At 45.3% G+C, this 13,705-nt stretch overlaps 1 protein-coding gene across 7 annotated transcripts in view; it reads right to left on the reverse strand.

Annotated features, from left to right (window-relative positions):
- Positions 1–13,705, reverse strand: part of AGAP1 (ArfGAP with GTPase domain, ankyrin repeat and PH domain 1) — a 570,436-nt gene that overhangs the window by 182,854 nt on the left and 373,877 nt on the right. For all 7 annotated transcript variants that reach the window (XM_088835100.1, XM_088835099.1, XM_088835098.1 and 4 more), the window contains exon 11: positions 211–379. In XM_088835100.1, the coding sequence (XP_088691226.1) occupies positions 211–379 (169 nt within the window). The remainder of the gene's footprint in view (positions 1–210; positions 380–13,705) is intronic.

Below are 13,705 nucleotides of genomic sequence, written 5' to 3' on the forward strand. Positions count from 1 at the left end.
AAGCGCCGCAGTTTGCTTGTGGGCAGTCCTGGGACCCAAGGTGTAGGGGGAACAAGTACCCACGGAAGACCTGAGAGTGTGTCCCTTAGCCTCCAGTCTAATGGGCAAAGCCTCCACTTAACCCGAGAAGCTCAGCACTGTTTCCCGCCTGGGGGCCACCCATCACCGGAGTCGGGCCGGATCTCTTCGGCAGGTTGGCTGTGAGCTTACCTGAATTCGGTGAAATGTGCAAGCTGCTCATGTCCTTGGACAGGCCGTTGGTTTTCGGGCTGGAGATGGGTGCGCAGGCCGACGTGGCTCGGGGGGGCCTCTTCCCTGGGACTTTCACAGTGGTTCTCAGAAGATCAATCTCTTTACCGTGAACATTCTGCATGTAATCCTGTTCAAAACGTTAAAACATCCAAGACAGGTTAAAAGGGAGACCTTCTACAATCTAGGACAAGAGGTTCTATGAGACATCATGAGGCGTCATCCTATGACCCCTCCATGGTGTAAGCGCTTTAAAAAATAAGGAGGCTTTGATCTGTCTTGTCCTGATGGCATCATCATTATACTGAAATCAGCTCTGCCTCTGTGTCCTGAACTAGCCCAGGCTCTGGAGATACGGGAGACACAGTAGCTGCTTCTATTCAGGAGGATAAAGAAAATAAATATGGACATGATATCCTACTCTGTGAGTTGATACTTATCAGATGGCGTATGAAGAGCCCGGGCTCTTCCTGTGAGTTGCAGGGAAAATTCTGTGGAGTAGGAGCTATTTTGTAATAACCTTTTTGTCTCTGATGGCGATACCCTTGAATGTCTAGCTAAGACTGAAGTTGTCTGCTGGGAACTCAGGTAAACATTCTAAGTCAGAGGCCAAGCGTTTTGTCCAGGAAGATGACCGAGGGGTCAGTGGTAGGGTGCTGAAAAAACATAGAGGTCCCTGATGGATGTACAAGAGCTGGATGTTCAAATAGAAAGCACATCATTTATATTCAGTGTGAGGTTTCTTCAAGGGATTTGCTGTACTCAGAAAAAGTGTCTTTTGCTGTGTTTTGGAGGCGAATGACTAGCAGTTACCATGGAACTAAGGAGAAGTCCAGGTACTCAGTGGGTCGTCATCCAATTCCATGTGGAGGAAAACAATACTCAGGAGTCAGGTGATGGATGGGGAGAGAGGAGGCAGCGACTGAGGGCCAGGGTGAGGGGTCTCTCGGCACGTTAGGGTTGCTGATCTTTTCATGCGTTTTTATGGGCAATAAGCCCCCGTGTCTCTGCAGACATGTCATTAAACCAACGTCGCGCACTAAGAAACAGTGCAGTCTATCTAAATCACTGTTGGGTAAATAATATTTCAAGTGTTTTAAGACGACCCAGGGAAGGAAATAAACAGATTCCTTCCTTGGCAGAATCCTTTGTGCGTGTTTGCTAAGTCGATTCAGTTGTGTCTGACTCTTTTCGACCCCATGGACTATAGCCCGCCAGGCTCCTCTGTCAGTGGGATTCTCCAGACAAGACTGATGGACTGGGGTTGCCACTTCCTCTTCCAAGGGATCTTCCTGACCCAGGGATTGAACCCATGTCTCTTATGTCTCCCGCATTGGCAGGCAGGTTCTTTACCATTAGTGCAGCCTGGGAAGCCTGGCAGAATCCTGGGGGGATTCGTTTCACAATATCAAAGAAGAACCAATACATGTGTATTTCGTATAAGCAATTGAGTTCAAGTCAATCTAACTTTAGAAGCACTACCAAAGGAGCCAGTGTGTGGGCTGCAAGGGACCCAGGGAGACGGGAGCAGCGAGCCGTTTCCTTATAGCTGCCCGTCAACAGGGTCAGTAGATGCAGGGAGAGAAGGAGGTGATGGTCTAGCAGCAAATTGCACAGTCAGAGGGGCCAGAAAAGTCGGTCAAGGAGTGTGACGGATGCTTGAGAGGAGACACAAGATACCAGGGAATCCAGGAGAAGGACCCCACTGGCTTCTTTTCATTGCAAGGCAAGGTCAATATTTCAGGAGGTGAAGCAGCTGAGAAGCAGGGACTGGTCTATCCAGAAGCAGGATGTTTTCCAATAGAAATTATGGCCCAAGAAGGAATCCAAAGTCCAAGATTCCAACACAGGGCAAGAACCCAACTTGAGCTGTCAGGACAGACAGAGCCGTCCTCTCTCAGCCATATGCAGGGGGAGGACCGGCTGAGCGTCACACCTCCCCCTGGAACCTAAGCACTTGAGAGTCGTGGCCACGTGGGTGCCACCCCAGACTCAGGAAAGGGGCTGGGAGAATTCTCAACAGAGGAGTAAGTGCTGGAAGAGAAACTCCATCACGTGAGGGGAGTCTGTGATGGAGAATACAGAACCCCAGAAGGTTCGCCGAGCACCAGCTCAGCAAGAGAAGATGGAATGGGTCACCGGCGATCGCCCAAGGACAGACCTCAGACGGCCAATTCTTAGCACAGAACAGAAGCTCAAAAAGCCGCGGCTAGACTCAGGAGGAACGTGGGACTGTGGACGAATAGAGTAAGGATCAGGGGCCACACCACAGTGGGGGCGAACTCAGACCAGCTCCTCCAGGGAGGGGCGAGCCTGGGCCTTCCTCAGCGATGATAAACCATCCAGATGGAAGCGATTGCACCAGGTCGCAGGCCGTCAGTCGGGGAAGCCAGGGGCATACGTGCTGATGCACCCGGGGCTGGACCAACTGGGCATGTCATCTCCCGTCTCGCGGAGAGGAGGACATCTGCCAGAGTTGGCCACGGGCATGTTAGGAGAGTCACTGCAGGTTTCAGGAAGGGAGGTGCTGTGTCCAACTGGGAACAGACCAAAGACTCCACTTGAAAGTTAAGATGCTTAGAAACTGCTAGAAAGTGCGCCCCCCGACTCCCACCACAAATACTCTTTACTATGAAAAAAATTGTGATTTCAAAAGGATGAGGACAAAGGATAGAAAGAAAGTCGTTATCCTTAAATTAGGCTGAAGGATAAGGCAGATGGGAGGCAACACCGAGGTCTCATGACGTAGCTCATCAAGAGGATGGCGAATAAAAAACACATGGAAGAAGTGACCTTCAGTCAGCACAGGACCAAGGGTCAAGGTCATTGTGGAAAAAAAGGTTGTTCTCAAGCATTTTCCATTTACTTCCATTGATATCTACTGAAAAGGGGCAAACCTCAAGTTTCAAAACCAAAGTTAGGACTTGTAAATAATGAATTCCTTCTTGCATAGTTACTCCTTTAAAAATATCAACTTGCTATAACTTTCTTCTTTAATGCCAATTCTTAACAAATTAAAATACAATAACAGGAGTGTAATTGAGCATTTATGGCTTATGGGCTCTGAAATGAGCCTAATCAGAGAGTGACTAAGCCTCAGCATGGCCTCCTTTTTAATAGGCATGTTTTAACATACAATAACCAGGATATTTTATTTAAAATTATTATAGAAATGTACCAAGTGCTGGCTCTCCAGATCTGAATGCGGTGAAGGGACCCATTTATCTTTGGCTCATCATGGGTTGAGGGATCTGTTTCTCCTGCCTGAGTTAGGTGCTTCAAAGCACAGAAGAATTAGTTCTTAAGAAATTCAGAGGGTAAGTTTGGCAATTCCTAAATCTCAAGCCTCTAACATTGCTAAAGCCTTTACAAGATGCATTTCCTAGTCCACACAAATCTTTCAGCTTGGTGTTTTCAGAAACAGGTGGATACCTGAATCAGTGGCTTCTAGCTTCTCCCAAGAGAAACGACACGGGAGTTTTCTGGTTTTGAAAGAATTATCCTTTTCATCTGGCCCCAGCTTGGGACTTGAGGAATTGAAGCTACAACCTCTAAATAATGTCGCCTTTTAGAAGTGGGACGTGGGGCCCAGCGGTCCAAAGTAGGGACCTTGCAGGGCGAAATAAAGCCAGCGAGCTTGATTTTGATATGCAAATGTTCCAGATACATCCCTTCCCCGTGTTCCTGGTAGAAAAATGCTGATCGAGGATAAAAGGGGAAAAAACCCTTTAACAAGGCATGAGGGTAATTCAAAGCCAAGTACTTTTAAACAGCACTTAACAAGTCCCTGGGGCCCACTCAAGAGCCCGGCCCCCCAGAGGTGCCATCTCCTGCCCCTCAACAGCTTGAAAAAGTAGTAATTGCAAACCTATTTGCATTTTTCTTCTCAAGTTGTCCGTGCTCGTCGCCTGGATTATTTTTTGCAAGCAGGCGCCGGAGCGGAGGGACCCGTCCCTGACCGGGTGGATGGAGCTCGGTAACCGCGCCTGGCGCCCCCCTGCCACCCGGCTCCCGCACCTTTGCCATCCCTTGTTTTTCACATTTTCCTCCTAATTATGTTGCATCTATTGCCGTACACTTAATTAGCTGCATTAATGTGATTTCTTTTCACATAGTCAAGCAATTAAGAGCTATGATTGAGTTTCATTCAATTAGCCTCAACAAACATGCTAATTGATGTCCCAGATGCAAATGAGGTACAGTGAGGGAACCTGCTAGCAACTGAGAGCGTGTCAGGGACCCGCAGCTTCCACCGTGCTGACGGCAGCGCGGCTCCATGTGGCTCCCACCTTCCTCGGGCCGCCTCTGGAGAGGGCGCGGAGCCCTGGGCACCTTGGTGGGTGTACCGGATCCCTCCTGACTGGAGCATTAATGAACGCGCCGCGGTAACGGTTTTGTCCTCAAATCTCACGGTTACGACTTACCAGGACCGGAAGGCCATCACTGAAGAGCACTGAGTTCCAGCCAGGAGACTGGTATCAAGCCCCTGTCAAAATACTGCACGAGGCTCCTAAAACACCTTCCAGGAGCTCTCCCCAGACAGCCAGGGAACACTGTGTGGGTGTCGTCCTGGCCATCCCAGAGCCCGCTCTGCGCCTGACGCCCTACAGCTCCCAGTAAATGGTGAGTTCATCTTAGTCAGCTTGGGGGCATTTGGCCCTTGAAGTTAAGCTCAAAATACAGCAATCCATCAATAGTCCCTAAAAATACTCTTACTATATTGATTCTTGCTGCTTCCCATCCCTTTGTTACCTTTGGCTGTCTGGTGAAAGATGGTTTGCTTCATGTGTTCATAGGGAACCAAAAAGCAGTTTAACAAGATCTTGGAGCGAAAGCCAAATGCATCCGTGATGTGACTGGCATCTCAAAGTTGGATCATCAGAATAAAACACACAGCTCTGAAATGCAATCAACATCACTCCAATTTCACATATACTTTTTAAAGGTATTAAGACTATTCGTTTCCATAATTATGTGATGGAAAAAATTACAGGAATCTGTGTTCCAATTAGGTTTTCTCAGTAACTTCTGGTTCCTAACTGTACATAAAATGTTGAGAAATTTACACTTTTCCATTGCGATCTAATATTTTGTCTATGTGAGATAACTGTGAGGACAGACCAGTGCTTTGCTTTGGTCTTTGTGTCACGGCTAATCTAATCAAGCATTTTCTCTGTGCATAATCTAAGTTCAGCAATCCTCAAAGTGTGGTCTTCAACACCCTATCAGGGGATTCACAAGTTCAACACTATTTTCAAAACAACCCCAAGACATCGTTTGCTTTTTCCCTGTGTTGAAATTTGCTTTGATGGTGCAAAAGCGGTGTGAGTAGTAAGTACTGAGGACTTCTCGGCATGGAGCACGACCGCGGAAACCAGGCTGTGCTTTGCACACTGTCTTTATTTTACTGATTCCTATGCTCTCACAATACAAACAAAAAACAGTTTCACCCAAGGATGTTCTTAATAAACCAAGACCTACCGATTGTAACCTTAGCCTTTACATTTCTCGGGTGATGCCACAGCAAGTACACTTTGGGGTTTCTGCTGCACTTTGAAAGCAGGCAAGCTCTTCCCGAAGTGTTTCATTCATAAGCTGAATTTGTCACTTGTTTGCTGGGGCAACGCTTCTACTTGAAAGAAAGACTATGTCGGACACGAACTGTGGTGATTCAGTCTTGGGTGCCTGGCAGATATTTTCTTGAAAATAAACAAAGTAAGTATTTCAAGGAAAGCAGCTGACAGTATTTATGGCCAGTGGCAGAATTTGAGCTTTCTAGTGATGATGTGAAGTTTGAAAACTTGTAACTCTCACCATGAGATTGATACCTTCCAAATACCCAGAGACTTTTTTCTGACAAGACTGGTGTGATCTTAACGAATGTTATTTGGGGGGTATTAAAAGACCCTGATTTAGAAAAGGCAGAGGGACTAGAGACCAAATTGCCAACATTCATGGATCATCAAAAAAGCAAGAGAGTTCCAGAAAAACATTTACTTCTGATTCATTGGCTACATTAAAGCCTTTGACTGTGTGGATCACAAGAAACTGAAAAATTATTAAAGAGATGGAAATACCAGACCACCTGACCTGCCTCCTGAGAAACCTGTATGCAGGTCAAGAAGCAACAGTTAGAACCGGACATGAAACAACAGACCAGTTCAAAATTGGGAAAGGAGTATGTCAAGGCTGCATATTGTCACCCTGCTTATTTGACTTATATGCAGAGTACATCACAAGAGGTGCCAGGGTGGATGTATCACAAGCTGGAATCAAGATTGCCTGAAGAAAAACCAACAATCTCAGATATGCAGATGATACCACCGTCATGGCAGAAAGTGAAGAGGAACTAAAGAGTCCTTCAAGAAAGTGAAAGAAGAGAGTGAAAAAGCTGACTTAAAACTCAATACTCAAAAAGCTAAGTTCATGGCATCCCGTCCCATCACTTCAAGGCAAGTAGATGGGGAAAAATGGAAACAGTGGTCGATTTAAAAGACGCTTGCTCCTTGGAAGAAAAGCTAGGACAAACCTAGACAGTGTATTAAAAGGCAAAGACATCACTTTGCTGATAAAGGTCTGCATAGTCAAAGCTATAGTTTTTCCAGTAGTCATGTATGGATGTGAGAGTCGGACCATAAAGAAGGCTGAGTGCTAAAGAATTGATGCTTTTGAACTGCAGCGGTGCTGGAAAGACTCTTGAGAGTCCCGTGGACCACAAAGAGATCAAACTAGTCAATCCTTTATATTCGTTGGAAGGACTGATGCTGAAGCTGAATTTCCAATACTTTGACCACCTGATGTGAAGAGCCAATTCACTGGAAAAGACACTGATGCTGGGAAAGATTGAGGGAAGGAGGAGAAGGTGGTGACAGAGGATGAGATGGTTGGATGGCATCACTGACTCAATGGACATGAGTTTGAGCAAACTCTGGGAGATAGTGAAGGACAGGGAAGCCTGGTGTTCACGGGGTTGTAAACAGTCGGATATGACTCAGCAACTGAACAACAACTCGATGAATAGTGTCACCATTTGGAAATCTGCATACCTCAGTTAAATAAGCTTTTTGAAAGCACTGACGCTGAATGTCACATGCAGGGATACAAGTTCATTCAAAGTGCAAGACAGGTCATTGAATTTTAAATCAGCAAGGAAGGAAAAGTTCATTGAATTCCTAAGCTTTAAGAAACTGTCACATGTCAAGTTTTCGTGTGGTACTCGAGAAGACCCACAATCTGAAATGGCTATTAAAGTGGTCCTCCCTCAACCCCCCTACACTGTTGGTGGGAATATAAATTGGTGCAGCAGTATGGAAAATAGTACAGAGGTTCCTCAGAAAGGTAGAGTTGCTATGTGATCCAACAATCCCACTCCTAGTCACTCAATCATGTCTGAGTCTTTGTGATCCCATGGACTGTAGACCGAGAGGCTCCTCTGTCCATGGAATTTCCCAGGCAAGAATAGTAAAGTGGGCTGCTAATTCCTACTCCAGGGGATCCTCCTGGCCCAAGGATCAAACCCCCATCTCTTGTGTCTCCTGCATTGGCAGGCAGATTCTTTATGACTACGCCACCTGGGAAGCCCAAATATCCAGAGAGAATTATAATTCAAAAAGACACAGGCACCCCAATATTCACTGTAGCACTATTTACAACAGCCAGGACACAGAAACAGCTTAAAAATCCATTGACAGATGAATGGATAAAGAAGCGGCACACACATACAGAAGACTGTTACTCAGCCATAAGAAAAATGAAAGAATGCCACTTGCAGCAACATAGATGAAAGTAGAGATCATCATACTGGGTAGTAAGCCAGACAGAGAAAGATGAATATCACATGATGGCATTTATATATAGAGATCTAACATATGACACAAATCAACTTATCTAGGAAACAGACTCAGCCATAGTGAACAGACTTGAAGCTGCCAGGGCTGGGAGGGGAGTGTGAGAAGGAGGGATTGGGAGTTTGGGGTTAGCAGATTCAGAGCTACGACATGCACAGAGACCTCTATTCAATATCACATAACAAACCACACTGGAAAAGAGTATGAAAAAGAATGTATACACGGATCGCTGAATCACCGTGCTGCAGAGGAGAAATTAACACATCGCTGTAAATCAGCTATGCTTCCAAAACGGAAAAGTTTAAAAGCACACATTAAAAAAACAAACTCCTCCCTCTTCCAACTAAATATCTTTATGAGAGTTTTTTTTTTTTTTTACATACTTTAAAAGCGCTTTGAAAAAAGGAAAACAATGCTACTCTGCTCACAATTTCCTTTTGTTTTGGAAAACATCTTTTTCATAAACAATGTTTGTGGCACAGTATGTAATGGGTGGGTTATTATTATTTTAAATGAATTCTAGAATATCAAAATTTTTTCTGTTCTAATTTCTCCCATGACAAACATCAATAGACATAATCCACAGAAACAAAAGGTCATTCAGATTCCATGATTTTTAAAAAGTATAAGGGCCCTAGATCCACGAGTCCAGCTTAATGGTCACAAACCAGCCAAGGGCTGGGTGTGTGTGATTTTATGCACACAGCTAGTGGAAGTGCAGGAATGAGAGGGTCAGCATAGCTGTCCCTCTTCTCCTGGAGGAGAGGAATAACTCATTCTTCCCCATTTTCACGACACTTCACGTATGTCCAGTTTCAAGAGGAACAGAAGTCTGTATAAACCCTATTTTTAAAAACCTTTACTTCTGGGCTCAAAAAAAAAGTATGTAAGAGAAGCCATTGTCAGATGCCCTTCCATTCCCAAACTCTGCTCAATACTGTTTTCAAAGGAAATTCCTCTGTAAAGACATACATAATACCATCTCTTCAAAGAGGCCAGCAAACGCTGCAGTCCCACACATATGAATAATAAACAATAGCCTCACATACAGTCGCCGGCACAGAGGAGTGTGACACCCTGAAGATGCCATGAGGATACTGGAACACTACGAGGAACCTTCCGGCCACGTCCATTCAGATCACATACCTCAAAGAGGACAGTTTCTCCTTATCACCACAGGACCACAGTTACAATAGCAAGGTAGAAGGCAGCTTCAAAGAGAAAAGCCTTGGGAGAATCAGTCTGGTTTCCCAAGATGGCCAAGAGAAGCCCAGAGTCTCACTTCCAGAGCTGCTTCGGAACGACCACTTGACCGGTGTGCATCCATGTGGCCTGTGGCCACTGCAGGGAGAAGGCACCCAGCAAACTGGATGTCTAACAGCGACGAGGCAAAGGCAAAGCTGACGACACCTGATTCTGAACAAAGGCTTTCCTGTACCCGGGGAATTAACCTAAGACGCATCAGCAGAGAAGGCTGGTGAAACGTCATGCAAGTGTGGCACCCCACACGTATCAAGGGGAGCTCGACACCCTAGGGTAAACCTCTCCAGTGCCCATGCTGTCAGCATTCAAGTCAATGTTGGACTCAAGTCCATGGTGGGCTCAAGTCCAACATAAGCTCGGATCACACGTTAATTTGCATGCAAGCTCAGTTGCTCAGCTGTGTCTGACTCTTTGTGACCCCATGGACTGTGGCCTGCCAGGATTCTCTGTCCATAGTATTTCCCAGGCAAGAATACTGGAGAGGGTTGCCATTTCCTTGTCCAGGTGATCTTGCTGATCCAGGGATTGAACCCACGTCTCCTGCGTCTCCTGTACTGGACGGCAGATTCTTTACCACTGAGCCACCTGGGAAGCATAGGTTAATATAATATACTAAATCAAAACAGAAACTTCCACAAAGAATTATGAATATAATCTTTGTGCTTCTTGATTGTCTCTGTCTTGATTGACCTTGTATATTGAGCTTTACACTGCAAGACAGATTTTTCTCATTTTTTAAATTGAATATTACCCAGTTGTAACCCATGCATGCTCAAACCTAGCCTTACAAAATGAATGTGTTGGATATGCAGGTATCTTCCAGAGGCAAGCATGAGTGAAAGTTCACTGCAGTGAACTTCAAGGAGCCAGTGCCATTCCTGGCTCTATGAGTATTTTTATAATTAAATACGGCTTGAAACAACTGGACCAGTACTTAGACCTGACAAAGTCTGAGTTATGTAGGAATATTCACCATAATGATAATTAGATCTATCTGAACCTTTTTAAAACTCCAGATTCCTTAGGATGCATTTGCTAGAATGTGAAGCACTTAAAGAAATAGATATTTTAAAGATAGAAAGGCACACACAGTCATCTTCCAAGGACACTAATGATCACTATCTTCTTCTCCCATTTTAACCCAACATGGACAGAAAAATTCCCACTTCAGTTTTTGCCCATCACACAATTTCTTCTAATTTCAAAACTTTGACTAGGCCTGTCTAGAAAAAAATGCTTTTCTGCCTCCCTGATGCATTGTTTTGGGAGTGCTTCTATTTTCCTAATGCTATTTACTGCCCACCAAGGTGGTTTACAGTAATATAATCAGATTCATTTCAAATGAAGAGCGGTCAATTCACTGACTAACATAGTTCTCTGGTTTTCTAAATTAAGACTATCTGAAGAAGACAGCTTCTTCAGGCCAGAGGATGGCCTCAGAGTAAGAGTGCTTGGGAGGCTCTGTCTGTTAGGGGTTGTGGACTGTTTCGTCATTCTGGGTTCTGATTTCTCATCTTTGAAAATAAGGGTAATAATAACTCTTGTGTCAAGCAACTGTTGTCATGATTAACTGAGATAATACATAAAGAACTTGAAAGAATCCCAAAGCCCTTAATAAATGTTGGCTCTTACTGCGCATGTCTAATAAAAATACTTAAATATTTGCCCCGTGATTTTTCGTGGGCATTTCCAGAAGTATAGGAGTTGTCCCCACTGGAGGTAGTCATTCCAACAAGATAAGCCACTGGAGGTGACTTGCAATGCTATTTTTCACTTAGCAGGATAGGGGAAAGAAACTGTACTCTGCAAATGCATGACATTTTCTACTTTTTCTTCCCTTTCTCCTTTTTTCTTTTCCTTTTTTTGGGGGGGGAGGTGAGGTGGGGTAGGCATGTAGAGGGTAGTCAGACATTTTTATTGCCAAATGCCGTCTGGAAAAGATGCAAAACAAAATTGCTAAAAATGCAAGGGAGAAAAATATGGGAGAAAACAAAAGGCCCCCTTCCCCTTGCTTATTGAGTTCAAAGGCATAACAGGCACGCGCCCTGCAGCCAATGGGAAGCTACACTAATTTTAAAGCCATAAAACGCTATCAAGTGCCCTGCGGGGCAGGACTACACTGAAGCTTGTGGCACCTAAATAAGATATGGTTCATTTACTTCGCAGCTTAGCCTAATGTAATCATCAGCGGATTCTTAGCCTAGAGTTGTAACAGGCAAATAGCCGCTGCGGCAGAGGCGGCTCTCCCAGCCATCGACGGGGACGCCGCTAGATTGCTGTTGATTAGAAAATTTTTCAGTTTTGACAAGCACTTAATGAACATAAATCGCACCTTGATTGGTTTCCATTTGGGGCCACAGGCACACCTGAGAAGAGTCTGCATCGCTCCCTTCCTCCCAACACCTTAGCAACCAGCCAGCAACCGGGTTAGAACCAGAGCAGCACACGCTTATAAAGTCTAATGATGAAACCCCATCTCTCGGCAGCAGGGAAAGAACATTCCCGCGCTGTCCCCCACATCCGAGCTCTCCTACTGAGAGTTCTCCACAGCGACTTGCTGCCAGTGAAGAAAATGGATGCATTTGATTTATCTACCTTTGCCAAGGATTTCCAGCCACGATGAGTAACCCTCACAGGGCCCCAGTGGAAAACAAAGTGATACAGAGTGGGTTGTTGCTGTTGTTTTACTTGCTAAGATGTATCCAGCTCTTTTGCAACCATGCTGACTGCAGCCCGCCAGGCTCCTCTGTCCATGGGATTCTCCAGGCAGGAATACTAGAGTGGGTTGCCATTTCCTCCTCTAGGGGATCTTCCCCACCCAGGGATGGAACCTGCATCTCCTGCATTAGCAGGCAGATTCTTTTACCACTGCATCACCTGGGAAGCCCTGCAGATTGGGTACAAGGTTGAAATATGCTGTGTACTGATAAGGCAATGTCCCATGGATTCCTCTAGAAGCTTTACTCAAACTCACAAGCTATTATAAAAACATATACATACTTTTTTTTTTTAAAGCAAGAAGGCAGAAGAGTTTTTCAATGTAGAAAAAAATATGTTAGGCAGGACCTATCCTATCTGATAATTTAGTTTCTATAGAGACAGGAAGACTTTCTCTGAGTTTGGGCTACTTACAGGCACTCTGTTCTCAACATCAAGACAAAGCGTACCATGGTGAGCCAGCGTTTTGTCCCTTTCCCCCCCTGTAAATCTAAACACTTTCAAACCCTGTTCAGTTCAGTTCAGTCGCTCAGTCGTGTCCGACTCGAGGGCTACATAAATAAACGAGGAATTCCTTAGAGCAGACTTTGATAAAGAATCTAACATTTTTGTGTACGTGTAAAAGGTGTGAGTTTTTCAGTGGTCCCTCCTGCCAACAATAGTTGTAGATATTCCTTGAAAATATTTATTCTACTGTGGTGGTGTCATTCCATGGGTCGGAAAGCCTTGATACACAGGAGAAATGATTTCTCATACTATCTGAAACTTGAATGAACGCCAGAAGTATTTCCCAGACTACCCAAAGAACAGAGAGGGACAGCTTCCCTCACCTTCAGAGGGCACTCGGCAAACACAGAGAGGCAGGGCTGGGTGGGTGTTTTCACACCATGTGGGTTCCAGACCATCATGCAGGTTATTAGGCCTCCAGAATCCCCCTTGTTCATGAAGGGCCCAGCCAGTTTCTCTGCAGTATTTCTCAACCAGGGCCTTGGTTAATGTTGGGCATCTTTAAATTAAGCTATTCTCAACAGCTCTCCCGCTTTGTGGTTTTTAACATTAAAACTTCAAGCTCCAAAGAGGTATTTGCACACCTATGAAACTCCAATACTTTGGCTACCTGATGTGAAGAGTGGACTCATTGGTGAAGACCCTGATGCTGGGAAAGACTGAAGGCAAAAAGCGGAAACGGTGGCAGAGGATGAGGTGGTTGGACAGCACCATAGATTCAGTGGACGTGCATGCGAGCAGACTCCTGGGAGACAGTGAATGACAGGGAGGCCGAGTGTGCCTACAGTGCATGGGGGTCACAAAGAGCCAGACAGGACTCAGCAGCTGAAGAACAACATTCACAGTAGCCAAGGAAGGAAGGAAGCCAAGTGTCGACCCACGAATGCATGGACGCACAGAATGTGGTGCACAAACTGGGGACTGGTTCAGGACCCCCAGTGACCACAAAATCCACAGATGCTCAAGGCCCTTGCATAAACTGGCAGAGTATTTGCAGGTAACTTACACACATGTGCTCAGTCACTCAGTTGTGACAAACTCTTTGTGGCCCCATGGACTGTAGCCCACCAGGATCCTCTGTCCATGGGATTCTCCAGACAAAGACTTCTGGAGTGGGTTGC

This window comes from Moschus berezovskii, chromosome 4, assembly GCF_049115385.1.
Source record: "Moschus berezovskii isolate FMDL1 chromosome 4, NW_MosBer_1.0, whole genome shotgun sequence".
Lineage (NCBI taxonomy): Eukaryota > Metazoa > Chordata > Mammalia > Artiodactyla > Moschidae > Moschus > Moschus berezovskii.